The 26,118-nt window shown below is 43.0% G+C and overlaps 1 protein-coding gene and 1 pseudogene across 1 annotated transcript in view; one reads left to right on the top strand and one right to left on the bottom strand.

Moving 5' to 3' along the window:
- Nucleotides 1-26,118, top strand: part of KIAA1549 (KIAA1549 ortholog) — a 129,763-nt gene that overhangs the window by 46,256 nt on the left and 57,389 nt on the right. The window contains exons 2-8 of the mRNA XM_059711921.1: nt 3,677-6,391; nt 9,237-9,325; nt 10,368-10,545; nt 11,838-11,968; nt 14,305-14,488; nt 15,708-15,767; nt 17,187-17,335. Coding sequence (XP_059567904.1) covers nt 3,677-6,391; nt 9,237-9,325; nt 10,368-10,545; nt 11,838-11,968; nt 14,305-14,488; nt 15,708-15,767; nt 17,187-17,335 — 3,506 coding nt within the window. The remainder of the gene's footprint in view (nt 1-3,676; nt 6,392-9,236; nt 9,326-10,367; nt 10,546-11,837; nt 11,969-14,304; nt 14,489-15,707; nt 15,768-17,186; nt 17,336-26,118) is intronic.
- Nucleotides 19,267-19,779, bottom strand: LOC132211435 (guanine nucleotide-binding protein G(I)/G(S)/G(O) subunit gamma-5-like; annotated as a pseudogene).

Raw genomic sequence — 26,118 nt, 5'->3', positions numbered from 1 at the left:
TTGGTGAGATGCTGTAGGAATTTAACTCTTGTTTATATCCATTAGCCTATGGTAAAATTGATAACATTGTTTTGCTTAAAGTCGCAGAATCTATCAATGATGTTGAGGATTACCCTTGTTTAGACAGATTTCTCTACTGAAGGTCTTCTGTTGGTATAACCACTTTTTGCTTCTCTGAAAATGTCTTTATTTTAACAAATAGAGAGTATTGCTGGTTATTCAAACCTAAGATGTCAGATTTTTTTCTCTTAGCATTTTGAAGATTTTATTTCACTGTCACTTGGCTCCTCGTTCTGTGAAGTAGGTATCTGATGGTGCAATTGCCATTCCTTATGCTCTGACTGCATTTATTTACAATTTCTCTTTCTCTTTGGTGTCTTGTGGTATCAGCATGTGAGTAGGTCTGGGTTTTTAAAACATTCACCTTGCTTGGGATTTCTTGGTCTTCCTGAATGGGATTCATGTCTCCTATTAATTTTGGACAATTCTTACTGTTATCTCTTTGAATATTGTCTCTACCCAATTCACATCTTTTTAAAACTTTGATCAAATGTATGTTGGACTGTCTCGTTCTATCTTCCATCGCTCTCTCTTTTTTAAAAAAAATATATCTCATCTTTTATATATATGTATCTCTTTTTTTATTTCTCTGTGCTCCATTCTCAGTAATTTTCAGATCTGTTCTCCAGTTCACTAAATCTCTGTTCAGCTATGTCTAAATTTATGTTTATTATTTATTATATATTGTATATTGAGTTTTAAAATAGAAATTATTACATATATATTAATTTCTAAATGTTCTTTGTCTTCCCCCCTGCTCCCCGCCCCAAGTATTTTTGGCCACTTTTCATAGTCTCTTGCTACTTACTCATGTTTTTTGTCCTGTCTTTATTCTTTTTAAATGTAGTAAGATACTTTAAAAAAATATATTCCATAATTCCAATATCTGAAGTCTTTACAGATTTGATACTATTTGTGTGTTGTTGTTTTCTCTTTTGGGTGGTTTCTTGACTTTTTCCATAGTACCTTATTTCCTTGTGTTTTATAATTTTAAATTTTGCAATCATTTGTTGGAGTTTTAGCTGCAGAATATTTTGATGCCTGGTTTGAGAGTGTGTTTTTCTAGAGATGATTTATGTTAGCTTGGATAGGTGTTGGAGACCTGGTCCATTTTAAATTATGATTCTCAGCACATACTTTTCTGGACCATACAAATAGAGTAAGTTCCAAACTTGGGGAGACTTTTGTAAAGTATCTGCACAAAGTCAGTTGCGACAGATACTTTTTCTTGCTGTCCTTTCAGGGATGGGTTGTTTTCGTCCTAATTCATGCTTTCCCTGAGACGGTGGCACTTCCTGGGTCTCTACATTTTAGAAATGGTCTTCCCTTGGTTCTTTACTTGTCCAGACCCAACACATGTCCCTCATTTCCTCCATGGCCTAAGCCAGCGATTTTCAACTGGTGTGCTGCAAGAATTTTTAAAACCTGCAATACCTGGCTAAATAGTCAGGGGCACTGACCTCTTTCCCCTTAGATTGTCAAATAAAAAAAAAAAAGACAACAGCCAGCATAGCAATAGCCATCCTATGTGAATGAGTCAAAGTTATACCTATTGTTTGGTCAGATCTGCAAAAAATAGATATGTGTGCCGTAGAATTTTAGTAATTAGTGTGTGTGTGCCATGAGATGGAAAAAGTTGATGGTCTCTGGCTTAAGTGTTAGGCTGCCTGGTCTAGTGTCCCTCTAGGCCAGCGGTTCTCAACCTGTGGGTCGCGACCCCTTTGGCGGTTGAACCACCCTTTCACAGGGGTCGCCTAAGACCATCCTGCATATCAGATATTTACATTATGATTCATAACAGTAGCAACATTACAGTTATGAAGTAGCAACGAAAACAATTTTATGGTTGGGTCACAACATGAGGAACTGTATTTAAAGGGCCAGAAGGTTGAGAACCCCTGCTCTAGGCTACCTGGTGACTTCAGTGTTCGATGACCTCCATAATCCAGCTCCTGCTTTGTTCCTACACTCAGCCATGTCCCCTATTGCCTTACAGGCTCATTCAGTCCCGTAAGAGGATGTTTTTAGAGATTTATTAACCATAACTAAGTGTTATGAAGTGGGAAGGCTTTGAGCTCGCTAGCCTGCCATTTTGCCAAGAATAGAATAGAAATAATTTACTCTTGAAAAATAGAGAGCAAATTCAAGATTATCCCTATACCAATTCACATCCTTGTGTTCGGACAGATTGTCTGGATGAGTGAGAGGAGGATGTTGCCATGAGTTCTGATAGCTGCTTAGTCCCCAGCCTGTGCTGCAGTGGACGCTACCCTCTGCCCTGGGCCTTGCCCAGGGGCCTGGGCCACCACATGTCCCGCTTCTCTGAATCAGAGGTGGAGACACATAAACTGCTGACATGGTAATGAGAGCTGTCACGAGGGCAGGGAGTACCAGAGTTTGAGAGGATAAGATGCTTTTGGTACATATCAGAACTTGGTCTTAAGAGACCACTCGTTCATTCATGTAACAGATGCTTATTGGCCCTTGCATTATGTAAGGGAAACAGATCCACTGTCCCTGTCCTCATGAAGCTCACCCTGCAAGGAGCCGACCGTTCATTTCACTGGGGCACGATGAGGGCTATGAGAGTAGAAGGTAGGGAGAGGTACTAACCCAACGTGAGGAGGGAGGGTGGTATCTATGCTGCCTCTGCAGGACTAGGAGGCATCGCCCGGGGGTAGGGCCAGGGAAGGGCATTCCAGGCAGAGGGACAAGAACGTACCTAGTACTGAGCCAAAGAGAATTTGGTTCAGGCAAAGCAGGCAGCTCATTTGGCCAGAGCATAGTCGGGAAGGCGTGAACCTGGAGCAGGCAGCCGGAAGAGCTGAGCCTGGAGGTCGCCCGAGGCCTAAATGTGGAAGGCCCTCTAACCAGGAAGCTGTTGAACTCTCTTACCTGGGGAGTGAGGGATGCTGTCAGAGTTGCCATGTTCATTTCTCTCCAGAGCCAGCCCTCTGGAAGAGAAAGAGCATGGGCTTGGCGTGAAGGCGGGAATCTTCCAGTCCGACTCCAGCGCCGCTCTGTCCGGGTGGGCATGGCATGTACTTGATTTAGGTACCTCCTCTGAACCTCTCTTTCAAGAGAATGGACTAGACCAGTGGTTGGCAAACTGCAGCTCGCGAGCCACATGCGGCTCTTTGGCCCCTTGAGTGTGGCTCTTCCACAAAATACCATGTGCGGGCGAACATGTACAGTGCGATTGAAACTTCGTGGCCCATGCGCAGAAGTCGGTATTTTGTGGAAGAGCCACACTGAAGGGGCCAAAGAACCACATGTGGCTCGCGAGCCGCAGTTTGCTGACCACTGGACTAGACAATTTCCCAAGGCCTCCTCCACCCCAGCATTCTGTGGTGGCATTAGAAAGTAAGAGGAAAAATGCCATTGTGTGCGCACACACGAGCTTAAGCAAAGCCGGAGCTCAAATGTGTGAGTATTTGCAGATGTTACCCTGACAGTAATGCTGGCGTTTCTGGCTTCCAATTAGCTAGCTAATTAACGTCTGTGAATCATGGGTATCCACAGCGAGTGGGTATCGGCTCAGAGGGTGGATGTTTATGTCAGAAGGTGAGCAGTGTGACTGGCCCGGCAGCTGACCCAGCGTTTGTTTGCCTTGTAGACGAGCTCTCTCTGGAGCAGCACAACCCGTCGTCGCCCTCCGCGGAGCACCCACTGAAGGAGAGCGCCGCGCACAGCACTGCACACGTGGCCTTAACGGAGGCTGCCCCGGGGTCCCAGCCGAGCAGTCCTCCCCACCTCATGTCCTCTCCATCCGCTGCTACTTTTGATACAGCCTTTTTTAACCAAGGAGAACTGACCCCAAGTACAGCAGATCACAGCGTCTTTGTGGCAAATTCCGTGTCAGTGACGAGCAACGAGGTGGTCATAGATGACGATGAAATGGATAACTTTTTGCCAGAGACTCAGTGGGCCACCTCCCGCGTGGTCTCTCCGATACAGTACGTCACAGTCAGCCCCCCGGGGCTGCCCGAGGAAACAGCAGACTCCATGCTGACGCCACCATTGCCCACTGTTCCTTCACAAGATGAAGAAGTGACGTCCGCCTGGCAAGACACAATGCAACAACCGACAACGTGTGCTGACTCCCCCAGTCATTGCAGTGTTTTTCCGTCAACTTTTCTTGCTTCCGAGGCCATGATTCCAACCCCTAGTAGGAATTTGGTGCTTTATCCTACTGACCCTTATGGACGCTCATCAAGCAGGACTTTGCTGGAGGTCGTGGCTTCAAGAACAGAGGGCGTAGAAACCCTCCTTTTTAGCTCCACATCTTCAGTGCCTCAGCCGTCAGGCGATGGCCTCACTCAGCCATTCCCCCCCTCGGGGGAGGCCTCAGCGCCTCCAGAGGGTGTTCTGGCCCTGGGTTCAGACAGATACCCTGATGGGACCACTGCTTTGAGTCAGAGTCTAAAAGAAACCATCTCTCCAAGAACATCTCCAACTGTAACTACATCCCAGATGGCCCTTGCTTTTAGCAGCAGCTGCAGCATAAACTCAGCTTTGTTTTCAAGTCCTCCTGCATTTGTGTCCTTTTCTACTCGGTCAGCTGATGTTTCATATGACCCCGTTCTTCCTGGCAATTCCAGGGAAGCATCCGAATTGCCTGGCAGTTCAGTGGTTCCAGACCATGCGGACGACACTCCTGTCTGGAGCCCAGCGTCTCCACTCAGACCGTACACGTGGTGCGGGTCCTGCTCTATGGCATCACCACGGCACGTTCTGTCCACAAGCCTCGTGGAGAAAGAAGGGGGCTCAGGGGACAGTGCTGAGACCATGACCGTATGGGAAGCGAGCAGCATCCCTCCACCAAGCAGCACCTCTCCACCGAGCAGCATAGCAGAGGACGTCTCTGAATTTGAGGAAGATCCTCAAGAATATAACCTACTTTTCCCCTCAAGACCAATAGTTCCACTTTCTTCTCGGTTTGTGGAAATCTCAGAAGCAAGCATGGGTCTTCCGGCCGAGGTGGCCGGGAGGAGCTTCAGGATCACACAAGCGCATCCTTCCCACGGCCCCTCCCCGCCAGTGTCACTCGATCCTGCTTCCTCTGGCTCCGTCTCTGCCATTGAAACTCAAGTAGTGCCGCCCAGTGTGACAGCTGTGTTTCCCTCGGCCGTCCCTGGTGTTCTCCTCGACTCGTCTTTCTCCGTCACGGCCGATGAAAACACGCCATCACTTGCTTCCGGAGACCCGACGCCTTTTACGTCTTACGGTTTGGAGCCTTCCGTAGAGGCTCCGCTTTTCCCTGCCCGAGAACGCGCCAGTGCTTCCCAACACGAAACCAGAAGGACTTTGGGGTTTGCATCCAGCTTTTCCTCAACTCCACCGCTGGAATTCAGCAGCTCGGCCCCTTTGTCTCCAGAAGGACTTGCGTCTCCATCTCCGATGTCAAGTGACGTGTCGACCGTCCTTGCTCAGGCCTTTCCCACCTTGGTCAAGACACTTATGTTGTCTGACTCTCCCAATCTGCAGTCACCTCCGCTCTCTGTTCCTAATTCCACAAACCTTGACTTTTCTCAGCTCTGGCCGAGTTCAGACCTCCTTTTAAATGCATCCACGTTTCTGCCTAGTTACTCTGAAATGTCGCTTCTCTCAAGCTTCTACTCCACGTCTCTCACGCTCTCTGAAGCAGCCACCGTTTCACCGGCAGATTCTGAAGCCCGTTTTACCTCAGTTTTCACGGAAACTACCTCCTATTTTGAGTTTTCACTCGTACCCCACGAATCGGCGGTCCCCACGCAGGTGCCCTCCAGCTCTGAGCCCATCCTTGACATTTCAACTGCTGGAGCGCACTCAGCGTCACTTCTGACTGCTTTTCAGACAACACCCCCTGTAACGGAATCATCCCTCTTTTCCACTCCAGCGCCTTCCGATGGGGATATCAATGCGATGGGTGATCACGCGTCTGTCTTACCCTCTTTCTCCACGGTCATTCCTACCACCACAATATTGGTCATCGCCATGTCCCCGTCCTCAGCATCCTCCGCTGTTTCTGAAGTGCTCCCCTCACCTGTACCTACAGATTCTGTATTTGTGGGCCCATCGTTCACACCCACAGATTTGCCGATGAACACAACCACTGAACTGAGCACATCTCCTGCCAGCACTGCCCCTGACGATGCTGTCGACATCATCCTGAACAGCACCCCTGAGAGTCAGAATCCCCACGAGAGCAGCACAGTCCTCCCCTTGCCGTCCCTTCATCCTGTGTCCACCTCCACTCCCGAGGCCGTGGTCACTACTCCGGCAGTGGTCACCACCAGGCCGCCGTATGTGTGCGATATCACAATTCCTGATGCCTATTTGATCACAACTGGTAAGGCCCTGCTTCCTCCTCTCTTTTGGTCGGGGTGATCTTTCTAAGATGCTGTTTGAAATGCTTATGGGATATGTAGCATCCTGGCAAAGCGTGTAGGCTTTAGGCCAAGAGATCTCTTGGGTTAGTAATCCTCACTCCTTTGCTGACCACCTGGGAGTTCTTCAGTTATTTAGCTTCTCTAAGCCTCAGTTTCCCCAGTGATTAAATAAGGATGATACTGGCACCCACTGCATTGTAACGCATAGAAAATACTCAACCCAGTGCCTGGCATAAGGAGCACCCTCACAATATGTTATTGTAGTTAGTAGTAGCAATAAGAATAAATAAAAGATTTAAACCTTAGAAGTTTTGCTAGGATATGTGTCTCTGGACCTCATCACTCATGCTTCGAAGTCATGGTTGAAACAAACCTGAGTGACTGGCCGACGGGTGGCTGCCTGTCCCATGAAGCCGTGTGCGTTCACTGCCATGTCTGTGCCAGTCTAGTGACCGGGCCTGCGGGACCAGGCTCCCTGACTTGTTCTTCATGAGAAACGACAGGGCGTGCATGAAGGCTGTGAGCTATGCATATGTACTTACGTACAATGTACTGTTGATGAGCAGCCTGTGTGTGTGTGTGTGTGTGCGTGTTGACTTTGATGGGGACGACGGGTAGAAATGAACCAAGGGGAAGGAGATGGCAGGAGAGGTAGAGGAGCAGTGGAGTGGACAGGAAGGGAGGAACAGGGAGAGGTGGAGGTGGGGAAGGAGGAGAACATGCTGGGTCTTGGTTCTCCAGGCTGAGTGACGTGAGCCCTGTGTCCTCTGCTCACCCTGGGGGTGCTGCCACCCTCCGAGAGGGTTGGGGGTAGCTGAAGCCTTCGGTCTCCCAGCTCCGCCCTCCCCAAATGAGGCAGCCATTTGTTAATTTACGTGACAGGTAATGATGGAGCACTGAGCGTGCGTGAAGTACTTTTGGAAGCGTTCCGGGATATAGAGATGAATGGCTTGGTCCCACCCCGCAAGGTGCTTAGCGTCTAGTGGGGCGGATGCTGAGCCATGTTTCCTTGGCAGCTGTGTTGGGAATGGCTGAGGCAGAGTTGTAGAAGAGTGACTGTGTGGGATAATCAGGGACGGATGTGGAAGACTGTGAACTGGAGGTCGCGTTCAAGGATGAGTGAAAGGCTGTCACCTGCAGATGGAAGGAAGTGTCCTCCAGGTTGAGAGTGTGAACGCGGAGAGAGGTCAGATAGCCCAAGGATATTCAGTTTGGCTGGTAATTAGACGGAGGTGATAAGGCGGGAAAGGAGGTTGGGACAAAGTGGTGAACTTTCATTTTCGGGACTCCAGCCCTCCAGAGGAGGGAGAGAAGGGTTTCTAATAGACATGATACTTTCTTTCCTTCCTACAAAATTGTTGCACAGTAGCCACAAAGTGGACAGTTACAAGGAGCTTATTAAAATAACTACTGAAAGCTTATTTATCTCTCGGATTCTATGAAATTTATGATACTTCTACTCTATCTTTCAGAACTTATTATTCTACAGATAATTAGAAACCATTTTAGAAATACCGCTCAGAATATCAAATATATGTAGCATGGCTTAACTTTCATATATGACATACATTTAAGGAGTTTGATATCCTTTGTTAGGGATCCATGTATTTTTTTTTTTAAGTTTTTATTGACTTCAAAGAGAGGAGGGGGAGAGGGAGAGAGAGAAAGAAACATCAATGATGAGAGAATCATTGATCAGCTGCCTCCTGCACGCCCCCGACAGGGGATTGAGCCTGCAACTTGGGCATGTGCCCTGACCAGGAATCAAAGTGTGACCTCCTGGTTTATAGGTCGACCCTCAACCACTGGACCACACAGGCTGGGCAGGGATGCATGTATTTTTAATAGTGTAAAATTCACGCATTGTAAATGTACACTTGAACCGTTGTAGTAAATGTGCAGAGTTGTGCAGAAGTGTCCACTCTGTTACGTGGTATTTTTTAAGTGGAGATGAGTGCCGTCTTCCGCTCTCAGTGATAATTGTAACTCACGGAAAGTGTCCTCTCATTTAGGATCTTCATTTAGATTTGAACCTGGGTTTTTTGTTTGTTTTCTTGTAATTATGTATCAGAGAAAAAGAGGGTTGAGGTGATTCTGTGTCCTCTGGAAGGGTTCTTGTAGAGAACCCTCTGTAATAAGTAAGAGTAATCTCCGTGGGTTCACGATGGACTCGTAGGAAGACGCTGACCACACGTATCCAGTCTGGGGTGAGGCTGCCCTTCTCACCCAGGGGTGGCCCACCCCAGGCCTCCTCAGGAGCTCTTTCTCATCTCTAATGGCTCTGAGGAATTTGGAGACACCATAAGGTCTTGGTTGATAATCCTTTTTCCCCAAAGATTATTGCACTCATATCCCAATGTTGCAGTTTTAGATCTTACTCTGATTAATTTGAGAAGATGGAGGATATGGTCGTGGGTCATGGGGACTATTCAGAGTAATATTAACAGCACCTTGAATAACGCCGTTTTGTTAGGACGTTTATGAGATGCTGAAGGAACTCGACTCTTGTTGAACATGAGACCTCCATGCTCTCTGCCCCTGGCTGGGCCACAGAGTCTGATTCCTGGTCTCACCCACGGAGGCAAGGGGTGGAGGGTTTTCTTAGCATGTCGAGCTGATGCTGTGCATGGTTGACCTGGTGACCCGGTGGTGCCTTCAAGGTCCACTGTGTTCTTTCCTCGTCGGGGCCTTATTTACAAAACGACTTTTGGAGCCACTACCACGCTTTGGCACAGCACTGGCTCTGCCTGGGGCCCAGCAGGGGGATGACACTAACCTGGTGTGGGTGTTGGCTTCGCTCTGCAGTGCTGGCCAGAAGAGCCGTGCAGGAGTACATCATTACGTCCATCAAGGAGGTGCTGAGGATTCACTTCAACCGCCCCGTGGAGCTCAAGGTGAGTCCCTGCGGCGGAGAGGCTGACGCCAGAGCCCAGGTGAAGGCAGCGTTATAGTGGTCGTGGAACGCTCTCTTTCCTCTCTTCCCTCCCTTCCCTAACTCTGCCAACGTATCCCTCTAATGGACTAATCCTGGCCCAATTAGAGGGTTGTATTGGCAGAGTTGGAACAAAGGGGCTCCAAGACCAGAGTTTGGGGTGCTGACCCTAACGATTGTGCTTCTCTTGATTTACATGAAAGGACTGGGAGTAGAGTTTACATTAGATTTTAGAGAGAGTGCCTATCCACGTTTCTGTACATTCAATGAGACAGAGGTAAATTTCCAGATGTCTTATGGTGGGTACTGTGCTAATGCCTCCTCTCCCCTCTTGAGCTCTGATGCCACACTGAGACCCCTCACCTTCCCAGTGGGAGCCACGAGCCACGAGCCACATGTGGCTACTGAGCAAATGAAATGGGGCTGTCTGAATTGAGGTGGACTGTCAGTGCCAAATACCATGGGATTTTAAAGACTTAGTGAAAAAAGGAAAGTAAAATATCTCACTAATAATTTACATTGAAACGATATGTCAGATGTCTTGGGTTAAGTAAAATGTCTTTAAAATTAATTTCACCTCTTTCTGTGTTTTTTTAATGTGGTTCCTAGAAGCTTTAAAATTGCATACGGGGCTCACATATTTCTTTTGGACAACACTGCTCAATAGGATAACTATTTCTTTATATGTGGGTTAAACACAGCAAACACTTTGAATTCTCCATAACTCCTTATTCAGTTCATATTGCTGGCTATTCTTTCTCATTGTCCTTGCTCTTGTAATTCTGTGCTATTTTTGAGAAGGATAGCAGATGTGCAAAAGTAATTACTAAAATAAAATTTTGAATGTCTGTGAAGCACTAGCTCTTCGTTTAAAACCAGCTATTTATTTTTTTACATTACTTTATTATTTTTTCTGTTCAGTACAATTTCCTGTACATGTGGTTGATGGTAATTTGGTTAGATAATTTGATAATTATTATCTTTTGTCTTCTTTATTTTCATAGGTTTATGAACTGTTCGCTGACTTCACTTTTCTGGTAACATCTGGTCCTTTCGTTTACACGGCAATATCAGTCATAAATGTGCTTATAAACAGTAAACTTGTACGCGACCAAACTCCTTTAATCCTGGCTGTGAAACCTTCCTTCCTTGTGCCGGAGTCCAGGTTCCAAGTTCAAACGGGTGAGCACACTGTCCATAATTGTTTTGACTTGTAAATAGAATTTCACTTTTTTTTAGAAGTTTTTTTTTTTTAATTTGGGGAAGATTTTTAAAAATTTATTTAAATTTTCAAAACTATTATTACGGAAAATTTCTAGCATATACAAAAGTACACAGAATAGTTTAATGAACCCCTTGCACCTCTCATACGGTTTCAACAATTTTCAACTCCTTGTTATATCCACACTCCCATCTACATCCCTCCTCTTACATTATTTTGTTTGTTTTTTCATTAAATTTATTGGGGCGACATTTGCTAATGAAATTATAAGTTTCGAATGTACACTTCTGTGATATATTATCTATATATTGCATTGTGTGCCTACCACCCAAAATCAAATCTCCATCCATCACCCCTTTATCCTTTGCTACTCTCCAACCCCCTTTCCCTCTGGTAACTGCCATGCTGTTGTCTGTGTCTATGAATTTTGTTTATCTGTTCTTCTTGTTTGTTGATTTGTTGCTTTCAGTTTTATATCCATATGAGTGAAATCATGGTTCTTGACTTTTTCTGTCTGACTTATTTCTGAAATACTGCCATTTGTGACAACATGAATCAGTCTTGAGACTATCTTACATTATTTTATTATGACATCATATCATCTCATTCATAAATATTTCAGCCCATGTCTCGAAAAGAGAAGGATTATTAAACATATATACATAAATACATGTACACACACACACATACATGCATCCATATATACATATATATGTCATATACATTTATCTGTCAATATCATTATCACACTCCACAAAGTTCACAGTAATTCTTTACTATCATGTCTAACTTTTTATTATGGACACTTTTCAAACATACAAAAAATAGAATAACATATTAAGCCCACATATGACCATCACTAAGCTTAAGAAATTATCAACATTTTCCCAATTTTGTTTCATCTATCTCTCACACATTTTTTTGAGGAAGGTAGAGTGTTTTAAAGCAATTCCAGATATCATGTCATTTTCCCATAAATACTTAAGAATTCATCTCTAATTCATATATATTTTGAAATGTTTCAGTCAAATATTTTCTCATTTAAAAATGATAACGTCACCTTCACATTGCATATTTTTGTTTGTAGCGGAGATGGCTTTCTGCAGTTCCATGACATATGCATAAAAAATAACACATCGTAGAACTTAACCCTGTTTATGGATGAATTAGTTGATTTAGATACTATTTCTCCCTCTCCTTACTCCTTGATACTAAAGAAATGCCTCGTTCATGGGCCTGTGATTTCTTTCAGTCCTTCAGTTTGTGCCTCCGAGCGTGGATACTGGCTTCTGTAACTTCACCCAGCGCATCGAGAAAGGCCTGATGATAGCGCTCTCCGAAGTGAGGAAACACCACCAGGGCACGTATAACCTCACAGTGCAGGTGAGAACAGCACTGGATGCAGAACAAGGTGCTTTAGCCTTTAAAGAGGCTAGTTTTATGTTTCGAAAGGAGCTGCACTTAACCCTTGTTAATTCGCTCCAGTGGAGGGAATTCCATTCACGTGGATCTGGGTTGATCTCTTTTCTTGGCATTGGAGTAGCATAACCAGGGAGCTCAGATCTGGTGAGCTGAGGAGAGATGAGTATATGCAGGAGATTCAAGAATGTTTTAAAAAGGAACCATATCAACCTGTAGCATATCCAGTGGGGGTAATGCCTAAATAAACTGTTGTTCCCTATTGTGGCATACCAGGAAGGCAGTGCTTCCCTTAAAAACAGAGAGGCTAGCTACTGATCAAAGAACAGGCGTTGTATGTATTATATGGAAACTGCTGATATTTTTATATTTCTTTGATGTTTTTTCCTCCATCTTCTTTGTGTTCTCTTTCTGGAATTCGTAGTAAATAGATTTTGGTGCTCCTGGGTTCACTTTTCATACCTCTTATGTTTTTAATCTCTTTTATAATTCCCTATTTTTACAGATTTTCTAAACTTTGTCCTCCAGGTCATTCATTTACTCTTCAATTGTGTTTATTATGTTACTCAATCTCTCTATTGAATTTTCTTTCAGCCATCACTTTTTCATTGTTCTTTGCTCCTTCATAAAATTTTTTTATTTCAGCCTTTCCTGCAGTGATTCAGGATTCTCTCATATGAGGATATAATGTCACCTTGAAAGTCTCTGAGAACATTAGTGTTTTTTAAAAGTTGTCTTTGGATTCCATTCCCGGTCAGGGCACATGCCTGGGTTGTGGGCTCGATCCGATTTATTATTCTCTCTCATCATTGATGTTTCTCTCTCTCCCCCTCCCTCTCTCCCTCTCTTCTCCTTCCTCTCTGAAATCAGTACAAATATATTTTTAAAATAAAGTTGTCTTCTGTTTGCTGGGTTATCTTTATTTTCTTTGCAGCCATTGTACTGTGTCAGTCTTGGCTCTTTGCTTTCGTGCTATCGGTTTTCTGTAAATGCCTGGAGACCATTGGTTGGTTGGTGTTGGAATGAAGGAGCAGGTGGTTAATTTTGGCAGCTCATTTGGCTTTCCCCTTCCGCTGTTGGGTTTGTTTCTCTGTCACCCTTGTGTCCTGATGGGAGACTCAGTGGAACACTGGGCACTGGGCAGACTCTGTTGGTGGTGGGCTTCTCTCTGGGGCCATGAGTGGTCAGAGACAGCAGACGGGGACCCCTGCCACCAGTGCAAGAAAAGGAAGTTGTGCCCGGGGATGGAGCGTGTTTGTATTTTTCAAGGCAGAGCTGCTTTTTCTTTCATTGTCTCTCCTTCTTTGTCTCTTGTGGACACTACCGACCCTTGCTTAGGGTTCTGACCGTGGGTAAGATCTCTCGTCTTCTCAGGCAGGGAGCTCATTGTCCTTAGGGAGCAGTGCTTTGAGCTATTTTGGTGGAGACGTGGCTGCTATTAGCATCTCTGTGTTGTCCTGGGTGTGGCTATTAGAAAGGAAAGAGGAGGGAGGAAATGGACTGGGCTCCTGGGCACACAGCCTTTAATTAATTATGGCAGCAGACTCTGGGTTCTTCTGGATCCCAACTGTGGAGCCTGAGCCTGTGTGTGTTCTGGGTCTTGGTCACTCCGTTCTGGTTTATATCAGCATGATCCCATCCTCTCCATTTTCCAGAAATTTGACAGAATCTCAGGTTTTCTTCCATTCTCAGTGCCGTTATGGACTTACACTTCTTTGTTCAGCTTTACTGTTCTTTCTGTGGGCTCTAGGATGGGAGGGGGAGAGGAAGGGACTATACACACATGTGCTCAGTTCATCACTTAATGTAAAAACATTTTCACTATCCTGAGGATTTAAAGTATTGCAAAAGGGAACCAGGACATTGAAACCCGTTACTCTTCCTTTAAAAATGTTCCGTCTTTTTTTTTAAACCCTCATCCAAGGATATGTTTATTGATTTGGGCAGGGTGGAGGGAAGAGAGAGAGAGAGAGAGAGAGAGAGAGAGAGAGAGAGAGAGAGAGAGAGAGAGAGATGGATGGATTAGAGAGGTGAGAGAGAAACATCACTTAGTTGCCTCCTGTACACGCCCCCTACTGGGGATTGAACCCACAGCCTAGGTATGTGTGCCTTGACCAGGAATTGAACCTGCAACCTTTTGGTGTACAGGACAATGCTCCAACCAACTGAGCCACATGGCTAGGGCCAAAAATGTACCCTCTTTTTGGGGAGAAAAAAAATCAACGAGAGAAATTATAGTCAAGCTTTCAGCGGTCTGTTTTCATTTATTATAGAAACTGCTTTTGACTTCCTTCTTTCAGATCTTGAATATCACTGTGGGCTCTCCCAGGGTGGCGCCTCGCCGGGGCCCCGTGAACATCATCTTTGCTGTTAAAGGCACGCAGGGGTTCTGGAATGGGACGCAAGTGAGCGAGCTGCTCAGGAACCTGAGTGTGGTGGAGTTCAGTTTCTATCTGGGGTACCCGGTGCTCCAGATCGCCGAACGTGAGTACTGCTCTCCTGGACAGCGCTGGGAATGCGGCTGCGAGCATTTTGTTGGTGGCCCGCTTTTTCTCAAATGAAATGTTTAGCCGAAATCCAGAATATAAACCAGATACCTTTGGAACGTCTCAGAATCAAGCCAGGGTGGGCCTCCAGAGCCCTCCTCACCCTGGGCCTCGGTTTTTTTCTCTGTTGAGAGGAATGGGGTGCTATTAAAGATTAGGCCAGTTCTGCAAAAGGTGAAAAGAGGGTGGAGAACAGATCTCTGGTTGCCAGGGATGAGGGTGGGAGGAAAGCTAGATCACAAAAAGGGTAGCAGGAGGCAATTTGGCCGGGGAGGGCAATGAGATTGTTCTACATCTTTATTGTGGTGGTGGTTACGTGACTCTATGCATTTGTCAAAGCCCGTAAAACTAGACCCCCAAAACAGTGAGACTTAAACAAACAAAACAAAACTTTTCTTCCGCAATTAGATTCACAGTGCAAAGGGAGGGGGTTGTGGGTGGAAGAGACATTTACTTCCAAAGCAAAAAAAGCAGTAGATTCCAGAGTTGAAGTCAGGCCAAAAAAAAAAAAAAAAAAAAAAAAAAAAATTCAAAATGGAACAGCCAGATAGTCTAGTGATTCTTCCTGTATTTAGTGTACTGTTAATTAAATGCTAAAGGATAACATGTCAAGTGAAGCAGTAGACAGGGACATAATTGTTATTTACATCGAGCAACTTTCAGCTGTGTGTGTGACGATGGGGGTAAAATAATACGCTGGATGATAGGTGGACGCCAGGCCTGTCCCACGCAAGCCAGACAAGGGTCGCTTGGCCCGGAGTCACTGCTGGGAAACCCAGGGCCCTGAGGAACACAGTGTGAAAACTCACTGCTCTGGAGCAATGGCTTTTCAAGGGGATGGTGCGGGTGATCCTGGGACGCGGTGTCCCACGATGTCACTGGAGCAAGCCCTTCATTTCATTTTGTCCCTCTTTCTCCGTGAAACTAATGTGCTCCGAGACTGCTCACTGTCCACACCTTCACACCAGTCGGGCATTTTCTTCTTCCATATTTAGTGCTCAATCACATAGGAAAGGCAGTCCCTTGTGACTTACCCGGTGTTTCCTTTCTGACTGTGGCAAGCATGTTTTTTACAGATTGGTCTCCTTCCCTAACCCTTTCCTTTTTATAGCCTTCCAGTACCCTGGTCTCCTTCCCTAACCCTTTCCTTTTTATAGCCTTCCAGTACCCGCAGCTCAACCTGTCTCAGTTGTTGAAGTCCTCGTGGGTAAGAACAGGTATGTGTAACGTGACACCATATTTTGGGAACTGTAATAAGAAGAAGTCTGTGCAGGGATATTAAGAATGATACTGCCTTTCCTGTTTCTCAGTCCTAAATTCAGGGCAAAGTGTACTTTAAATTCTTGGCAAAGAATGAATGAGAAAGGGATTCATATTTGACTGTGGAACGTGTCCCACTGAGTTATGGCCCAAAAAGGGTTGGCTCCCTCTAAAATTCATATATCAAGTCCAGGGCAGTCTAACCAGAATTAACAGTATTCTGACCCAGAATAGGATGAGGTGCTGAAGCAAGGATCTTTTTTGTTTTTTTCTTTCTTTCTCTAAAAGCCTTATTTGTTTGGTTTTATAAGGACAAGGAAGGTAACTTGGTGAGCAAATAAGAAGCCTTTTTAAAAGTCTTGGCGACCTGGGTCAGATATTTACAGCTATGGCATTGCCAAATGAGACTTCCTCACCTGGTTATACAAAAGTGTAAGAGGTAGTAAGCTGCTCATTGGTGCCCAGTGTGTGAGCAGCACTGGGAGGAGCTAGTCATGGGAGGAAGCACATAGGTGGTGACAGTCACCATTTTGCGTTCCCATACCTGCTAGTCCTTCTTGCTTCACATACAACATGCCATGGAAAGGCCCCACCTCTGCCTGGTACCGTGGCCTCATTTTCCAGATAGTTTTCATAGCGGTTCAGTGACTTGCCCGTGGTCCTGTCTCAGGGGATTTGAGCCAGTGCTGGCTGAACAGAAAATATGGCAGATTGTCTGCTTAGATAATCTTGTTTACAGCAGATGTCTGAAGACAGGCACCTTATCTTGAGTCAATTTATGAGACAAGATATGAACGTAAACCATTTCCAGAAATTTTGAAAATAAGTGCAAAATGTTTGATCTTGTGCAGGCCCTCTTAGCCACCGAGCCCCTGTGCATTGCTGAGTTTCTGGGACTTCTGGCCACCAGCCCTTGTAGCACGGGGAGCTGGGAACTGTAGACAAGACTCGTGGGCAGCACTTCCGGGATTCTCCCTCGCTTTCCCCCTTTTTAATGTCTCCTCTCTAGGGCAGCGATTTTCAACCTGGGCGTCGCAAGAATTTTTAAAACCTGCAGCACCCATGCTATTTAGTTAGGGGCACTGACCTCTTTTCCCTTAAATTGTCAAGTAAAAAACTGACAACAGCCAACACAACAATAGCCATCCGGTGTGAATGAATCAAAATTATACTAATTATTTTTTTCAGATTGCCATATTGCAGAATTTTAGTAATTAGTTTATGTGTGCCATGAGAGATGAAAAAGGTTGAAAATCGCTGCTCTAGGGATTGGCATTCTACAGTAACCCTATGCTACTTTCTCTTATACACTCACCTGTTTTTTCTGCCACCGCCAACTCACTGAGGGGCCTGTGTGTGTTTCCATTTAAATGTAGTGCTCCTGGGCGTCGTTGAGAAGCAGCTCCAGAATGAAGTGTTTCAAGCTGAGATGGAGCGCAAACTGGCCCAGCTGCTGAGTGAGGTTTCCACCCGGAGGCGGATGTGGAGAAGGGCCACCGTGGCTGCCGGGAACAGCGTGGTGCAGGTACCCAGGGGGGCCAGAGGAGGAGGGGAGGAGAGAGAGCAGGCTAACACTGTCCCGTATTTTCATGCAAAGGAGAAAATTCTGACTGAGGTGGATTGCTATAGTAAGGTGGCAACTGAATGGGGTAGCATTTCAGTTCAACTAGAGTCTTAGACAAATATTTCCTGAGTCCTCAGTAAGGGGTTGGTACAGGAATGGATGTTATGGGGAGCACAGTGGAAGAATTGTGTTAGTGGATTGTCATGCCATCAGATGACCTTATTTTTCAAAAAGTAATTTTTTAATACCCAGAATGTAATCAGTTGTAGAATGGTAATGTTACTCATAGCATCGTAGAGAGAACCATTCATCGGGAACAGGCCATAAGAGATCGGAAAGAGGAAAATGTTCTGCCCTGTATTCTAGCTACCCCCCCCCCCCCCCCCGGCTGTCTCGCATTGCTCAAATGTTCTTCACCCTGTAACTTGGCAGAGAGGTTACAAATGACAGATTCATTTGAGTCAAAAAGTGACCCATTTTAAAGTGCACAGGCTCACAGTGAGTTGGAGGTTGGGGCTGAGGTATATTCCATCTCAATGTGCATTAATGTTATTTTGGATTTTTCCTTTACCAACTGCTGCTTGTAGAGCTAGGAAAATGGGATATTTAGAACTGTGGCATTCCAGACAGGAAACCAGGGTGGAACCCAGACATGTCAGGGTGGGGAGGTTGATGGTTTAGGAGCATTAGAGAGAAGAATGGAGAACTGATGCTTGTGTTGGTGGGGGATTGTTGGCCTAGAGCTAGTAGCATCATTGCCCCCAACTCTTTTACCAGGTTTCCCCTGTAAGCATTGCTCTTTATTTCCCCTCCCACAGAAGTGGTGGTTAGGTTTCTAAAATAGTTCCTTTGCTGGATGCAATAGAATACAGAGGAACTTGCCCTAGTCGGTTTGGCTCAGTGGATAGAGCGTTGGCTTGCGGACCCAAGGCTCCCCGGTTTGATTCCAGTCAAGGGCACATGCCTGCATTGCGGGCTCGGACCAACATGCAGGGGGTAGCCAATCAATGATTCCCTCTCATCGTTGATGTTTCTATCTCTCTCTGCCTCTTTTTTCCTCTCTGAAATAAATAGGGATGTATTTAAAAAAAAACACAATGGAAAAATATCCTTGGGTGAGGATTAAAAAAAAAAATGAATACAGAGGAACTCAAAAACTAATAAAAATTGAGAGTAATATTATGGTAATTAATATAACTATAAAACAAATATATATGAATATAAAATAAATAAAAATGAAAATAAATTATAAAAGGTTGGCCTTATTCAGTAACCTTGGCTTCACAGAACTCAAGGTCTGGGTAGAGGTTAATAAATGCACATAATGCAGTTATAAAGCACCATCAGATGACATGATGAGGTGCTACATTAGATTGGAAGGCTCCATAAGGAATATTGGATTTGTGAACATTAACCAAACTACCCCATGGTAACGGTGCCATCTGATGGGTTGCTTAGAAACCGTGCCCTGCTTCTCATCTGCATTTGAGACAAGGACTTAAGTGCAGAGCACAGGACCCTTCAGACATGTTTGTAAAAGTGAAAGTATTAAAACAATCTAAATGTCCAGCATCTGGGGAATGGGTAAATAAATTGTCGTGACCTTTTATATGTTGGAATATAGTGCAGCCATTGTCATTTTTTTAAATTAGTGAGCAATATAGAAAAATCTTAAAGAGAGGCTGTAAAAGAATGTATGCAATTTAATCCAAATGTTAATGTAAAATCCATGAAAAAATTAATGGAAGGAAATATGCCAAAATATTTACAGTGATTTTCTTTGGTTGAATTTGAGGTGATTTTCATTTTATTCATTATATATTTTCCTTCGTGCTTTTCGAAATTTCTCCAATGAACATGTAATTTCTATAGTGAACATGTGATTTTAATCAGAAAATAATTTTTTATACTAAGTATTTTATTTGTATGCTGCTGCCAGTGTATATAAAATAATCATTCTTGTGAAATAGAAATTCATGAAAATTCAGAGAGGTAGATGTTAAGGACTAACAAAAGCAGAAGTTTGTGTAGTATGACACATGTTATAGGGTAAGCTTTTTGTACAGGCTTCAGATTTAGCTCTCTGACTATTCACCAGTTCAAGAAAAGTGGTTTAGAACGCCTTCAAAATTCATTTTACTACAAGAAGGAACTAGCTTTCTGGGGTCTGAAGGGATTGGTACTTGAAGATACTCCAGTCAGCAGGAGGTCAGCATTCTGCAGACAGAATTGTTTCAAATCTGCAGCTGCCTGGGAAACCTTCACGCGGTGAGCCCGGCCCCCAGCCAGAGCTGTTGAACCACTTTCTTCATAGCGGTGACGCTGGAGGAACCAGACATGGTGCATGCGAGCGCCGGGCAGATTGGCTGGTAGCGGGTTGCAGGTCTGCGGGGGCCAGATGGCGGGGCAGCAGAAAATAATGTTAAAAATGAAATTGAAAATGTTGCCCAAAATGATGACTCTGTCACACCGTGGTTGCATGGATTCCCGCTAGGAGTCTGATAAGAGGTCACCCAAAAAGATGCTGGAATGAGCTTTTACTGACTGTGATTGACTTGCTTTTTATTTTTTTTTAATTTTGATTGGTCAAAGTATTACATATGTCTCCTTTTCCCCCGATTGACACCCCCCCCCCCAACCACTCCCTCTCCCCAGTAGATTTGCTTTTTAGTAGCCCTTTGTTAATAGTCATCCTGAAGACTAATAAAAAATTAATACCACTCAGGGACAGGAGTAGGTGGTTAGGAAACAGAAGTGGTCAGGGAACTGGCCTAGAAACACCAAACAGAGGGCAGGACCGATGAGCACATTTCAGGATGGAGAGGCATAAAGAACGGTTTCTCCAGGGATGAGGGTTTGGACCCGTGTTGTTAAGGATCTTTATATAAGAAGGTGTTCGCAGTGAAATCATGAAGTTGTTGATTGACCAGAAGTTTCCAGTGGTGAGGGAGTCCAGCAGCCGTGTCTGGAGTGCAAGGCAGTGTTACAGCCCTGCACATGTGGCTAGAAAAGTGGCAGCTCTTTTGCCAATAGCAGGTGCAGAGACCAAAGGTTCTAATTGCGTGTCTGAAATAGAGGGCTTGGAGTCACAGTGGATCACTTACTCAGAACACCAGTCAGCGTCCTGCTGGAGTCTGATTGCATATTAATAAGAGAAATAGCACAGAATAGAAAACTCTATTTATGTAAAACTGTGACCTATCAAATGTACCAATTTCTGAAGTGCTAATGTAAAGGACTACCCTGAACACCAGAGAGATACAGATTTTGGAACAAATCGAAGTACTATTTAATCCGGCAAATTATGTATTTATGAGATTTTTTCCCCAGCTTGATTGAGATACAATTGATGTAGGACATTGTGTAAGTTTAAGGTGTGCAATGTAATGATGTGACATAAGTACATATTGTGAAATGATTACCGCAGTAAGGTTAGTTAGTTAATACTCCCATTGCTCACAGTTACTTTTGTGTATGTGTGTGTGTGGTTAAGAACAGGTAAGGTCTATTCTCTTAGCAACTCTTAAGTATACAGCATAGTATCATTAACTGCATTCTCCATGCTGTATATTAGATCCCCAGACATAAAACTAGAAGTTGGTTCTCTTTGACAACCTGTACCCATTTCCCTCAAGCCCAGCTTCTGGAAGCCACCAATCTACTCTGTGAGTTGCCTTTTTTTTTTTTTTTTTAAGATTCCACATATAGATGAGATCATACAGTATGTTTCTTTGACTTATGTCACTTAACATAATGCTATCAAGGTCCGTCCATGTTGTTATAAATGGCAGGATTTCCTGCTATGTTTATGGGTGAATATTTTATTTATTTATTTATTTATTTATTTATTTATTTATTGCTTAAAGTATTACAAAGGGTATTACATATGTATCCATTTTATCCCCCCGCCCTAGACAGTCGCCTAGCCTCCCCTATCACCCAGTGTCTTATGTCCATTGGTTATGCTTACATGCATGCATACAAGTCCTTTAGTTGATCTCTTACCCCCCTACCTCCTGCCCCCCAACCCTCCCCGGCCTTCCCGCTGCAGTTTGACAATCTGTTTGAGGCAGCTCTGCCTCTGTATCTATTATTGTTCAAAAGTTTATAATGGTCTCTATTGTCCATGAATAGTGAGATCATGTGGTATTTTTCCTTTATTGACTGGCTTATTTCACTTAGCATAATGCTCTCCAGTTCCATCCATGACGTTGCAAATGGTAAGAGTTCCTTCCTTTTTACAGCAGCATAGTATTCCATCGTGTAGATGTACCACAGTTTTCTAATCCATTCATCTACTGGTGGGCACTTAGGCTGTTTCCAGATCTTAGCTATGGTGAATTGTGCTGCTATGAACATAGGGGTGCATATATCCTTTCTGATTGGTGTTTCTGGTTTCCTGGGATATATTCCTAGAAGTGGGATCACAGGGTCAAATGGGAGTTCCATTTTCAGTTTTTTAAGGAAACTCCATACTGTCTTCCATAGTGGCTGCACCAGTCTGCATTCCCACCAGCAGTGCACAAGTGTTCCTTTTTCTCCACATCCTCTCCAGCACTTGTCGTTTGTTGATTTGTTGATGATAGCCAGTCTGACAGGTGTGAGATGGTACCTCATTGCTGTTTTGATTTGCATCTCTCGGATGATTAGTGACTTTGAGCATGTTTTCATATGTCTCTTGGCTTTCTGAATGTCCTCTTTTGAAAGGTGTCTATTTAGGTCCTTTGCCCATTTTTTGATTGGATTGTTTATCTTCCTTTTGTTAAGTTGTATGAGTTCCCTATAAATTTTGGAGATTAGGCCCTTATCAGATATGTCATTGGCAAATATGTTTTCCCACACAGTGGGTTTTCTCGTTGTTTTGTTGATGGTTTCTTTTGCTGTGCAGAAGCTTTTTATTTTGATGTAGTCCCATTTGTTCATTTTTTCTTTAGTTTCAAGTGCCCTAGGAGCTGTATCAGTGAAGAAATTGCTTCGGCATATGTCTGAGATTTTCTTGCCTTTGGATTCTTCTAGAATTTTTATGGTATCCTGTCGTACATTTAAGTCCTTTATCCATTTTGAGTTTATTTTTGTGTATGGTGTAAGTTGGTGGTCTAGTTTCATTTTCTTGCATATATCTGTCCAATTTTCCCAACACCATTTATTGAAGAGACTATCTTGGCTCCATTGTATGTTCTTGCCTCCTTTGTCAAATATTAATTGAGCATATTGGTTCGGGCCGATTTCTGGGCTCTCTATTCTATTCCATTGATCTATATGCCTATTCTTGTGCCAGTACCAGGCAGTTTTGAGAACAGTGGCTTTGTAATACAACTTGATATCTGGTATTGAGATCCCACCTACTTTGTTCTTTTTCAGGATTGCTGCAGCTATTCGGGGTCTTTTTTTATTCCAGATGAATTTTTGGAAAGTTCGTTCTAGATCTCTGAAGTATGCTGTTGGTACTTTAATGGGAAGTGCGTTGAATTTATAGATTGCTTTGGGTAGTATGGACATTTTAATGATGTTGATTCTACCAATCCATGAACACGGTATGTTCTTCCATCTGTTTATGTCTTCCTCTATGTCTTTTTTCAACGTCCTGTAGTTTTCTGAGTAGAGGTCTTTTACCTCTTTAGTTAAGTTTATCCCTAGGTAGCTTAATTTTTTTGGTGCGATGGTAAATGGGATTGTTTTTATAATCTCTCTTTCTGAAAGTTCACTATTGGTGTATAGAAATGCCTCGGATTTCTTGGGGTTAATTTTGTATCCTGCTACATTGCCAAATTCATGTATTAAGTCTAGTAGCTTTTTGATGGAATCTCTAGGGTTTTGTATGTATAATATCATGTCGTCTGCAAATAAGGACAGTTTTACTTCCTCTTTTCCAATTTGGATGCCTTTTATTTCTTCTTCTTGCCGAATTGCAATGGCTAACACTTCCAGTACTATGTTGAACAGGAGTGGTGAGAGGGGGCATCCCTGTCTTGTTCCTGTTCTTAGGGGAAATGGTGTTAGTTTTTGTCCGTTGAGTATGATGTTGGCTGTGGGCCTGTCATATATGGCTTTTATTGTGTTGAGGTATGATCCTTCTACTCCCACCTTGCTGAGAGTTTTTATCAAAAATGGGTGTTGAATTTTGTCAAATGCTTTTTCTGCATCAATTGATATGATATGGGTGAATATTATTCCATTTTTTATGTATGCTAATTTTCTTTGTTCACCCATACATACACACTTAACGTTGTTTCCATGTCTTGGCTGTTGTGAATAATAATGCAGTGAGTATGAGGGTGCAGATATCTCTTCAACACAGTGAATTCATTTCCTTTGGATATTTACCCAGAAGTATAATTGCTGGATCATAGGGTAGTTCTATTTTTTAAAATTTGGAGGAACTGCCATACTATTTCCCATAATGGCTGTACCAATTTATATTCCCACCAACAGTGCACTAGGGTTCCCTTTTTATAACATCCTACCAGCACTTATCTCTTGCTTTTTGGTATTAGCTATTCTAACAGGTATGAGGTGATATCTTATGGTGGTTTTGATTTGCATTTTCCTGATGACTAAGATATTGAGCACCTTTTCATATGCCTGTTGGCATTTGTATGTCTTCGGTAGAAAAATGTCTATTCAAAAAAAATTATTTTTATTTTATTTTTTGCTGTTGAGATATATGAGTTCCTTGTATATTTTGGATATTAAATCTTTATCAGATATATGATTTGCAAATATTTCTCACATTCCATAGGTTGCCTTTTCATTTTTTAAAAAATATATTTTATTGATTTTTTACAGAGAAGAAAGGAGAGGGATAGAGAGTTAGAAACATCGATGAGAGAGATCGATCAGCTGCCTCCTGCACGCCCCCAACTGGGGATGTGCCCATAACCAAGGTACATGCCCTTGACCGTAATTGAACCCAGGACCCTTGAGTCTGCAGGCTGACGCTCCATCCACTGAGCCAAACCGGTTCGGCGCCTTTTCATTTTTGTTGATTGTTTCTTTTGCTGTGTAGAAACTTTTTAGTTTGATGAAGTTCCACTTGTTTATTTTTGCTTTTGTTGCTTGTGCTTTGGGTCTCCTATCTAAAAAATCTTTGCCAAGACCAGTGTTAAGGAGCTTTTTTCACTGATTCCTTCTAAGTGTTTCATGGTTTCAGGTATTACACTTACGTCTTTCCATTAAGAACTAATTTTGTGAGTGATATAAGTGGCCCAGTTTCATTCTTTTGCATGTGAATATCTGGTTTTCCTAATACTATTAATCAAAGAGACTGTCTTTTCCCATTGAGCATTCTTGGCTCCTTTGTCAGCAGGGTCTTTTGTGGTTCCATATAGAGTTTTGGATTATTTTCTCTATTTCTGTAAAAAATGCCATTGGAATTTTGATAGGGATTGCATTGAATTTCTACTTTGGGTAATATGGACTAATATTTTAACAATATTAATTCTTCTTATATGTGAACATGGAATATCTTTCTATTTATTTGTGTTTTCTTCAATCATCGATGTCTTATAATCTTTAGTGTACATATTTTTCACTTGCTTGGCTAAATTTATTCCCAAGTATTTTCTTATTTTTGATGCTATTGTGAATGGCACTATTTTCTTTATTTCTTTTTCAGATAGTTCATTGTGAGTTTATAGAAATATAACTGATTTATTTCATTGTGTTGAGTTTGTACCCTGCAAATTTACGAATTCATTTATTAATTTTAATAGTTTTTTGGTAGAGTTTTTAGTGTTTTTTTTTAATTTGTAAGATCATGTCATCTGAAAGCAGAGACAATTGTATGTCTTCCATTCTGATTTGGATGCCTTGTGTTTGTTTTTCTTGCCTGATTGCTGTGGCTAGGACTTCTGTAGTGTCTTGAATAGGAGTGGTGAGAGTAGGTAGGTACCCTTGTCGTGTTCCTGATCTTAGAGAAAAAGTTTTCAACCTTTCATCATTGAGTATGATACTAGCTATGGATTTGCAAATATGGCCTTTACAACGTTGAGGTATGATCCTTCTATACTCAGTTTGTTGAGAGTTTTTTTTAATCATGAATGAATGTTGAATTTTGTCAAATGCTTTTTCTACTTCTGTTGAATCATTTTATGATTTTTATCTTTCAGATATTAATGTGATGTATCACACTTTTTGATTTGCAAATGTTGACCCATCCCTGAGATGCAAAGAGGTTGACCCATCCTTCCATCTCAGAGATGAAGCCCACTTAATCACGGTGTATAATCCTTTTAATGTGCTGTTCAATTTGGTTTGCTAGTATTTTGTTGAGAAACTTTGCATCTCCTAGCATGTTCATTGGATATATTGATCTTTAGTTTACTTTCCTGATAGTGTCCTTACCTGACTTTGGTATCAGGATAATGTTGGCTTCATAAAATAGGTTTGGGAGCATCCCTGCCTCTTCAATTGTTGGGAAATTTTTTAGAAGGATTAGTGTTAACTCTTTTTAAATGTTTGGTATAATTTGTCAGTGAGACCCATCTGGTCCTGGGCTTTTCTCTGTTGGGAATTTTTTTTATTATTGCTTCTATCTCTTTACTTGTTACTGATCTGTTCAGATATTCTGTTTCTTCATGATTTAGTTTTGGTAGTTTGTATGGTTCTAGGAATTAATCTATTTCTTCTAGATTGTCCAATTTGTTGGTGTATAATTACTTATAGTAGTCTCTTTTGATCCTTTCTATTTCTGTGGTATATGTTGTAATACCTCCTCTGTCATTTGTAATTTTTGAGAACTCTTA

The sequence above is a fragment of the Myotis daubentonii genome, chromosome 10 (genome assembly GCF_963259705.1).
Source record: "Myotis daubentonii chromosome 10, mMyoDau2.1, whole genome shotgun sequence".
In the NCBI taxonomy this organism is placed as follows: domain Eukaryota; kingdom Metazoa; phylum Chordata; class Mammalia; order Chiroptera; family Vespertilionidae; genus Myotis; species Myotis daubentonii.
The sequence above is the reverse complement of the archived record's forward strand: the minus strand, read 5'-3'. Positions and strand labels throughout refer to the sequence as shown.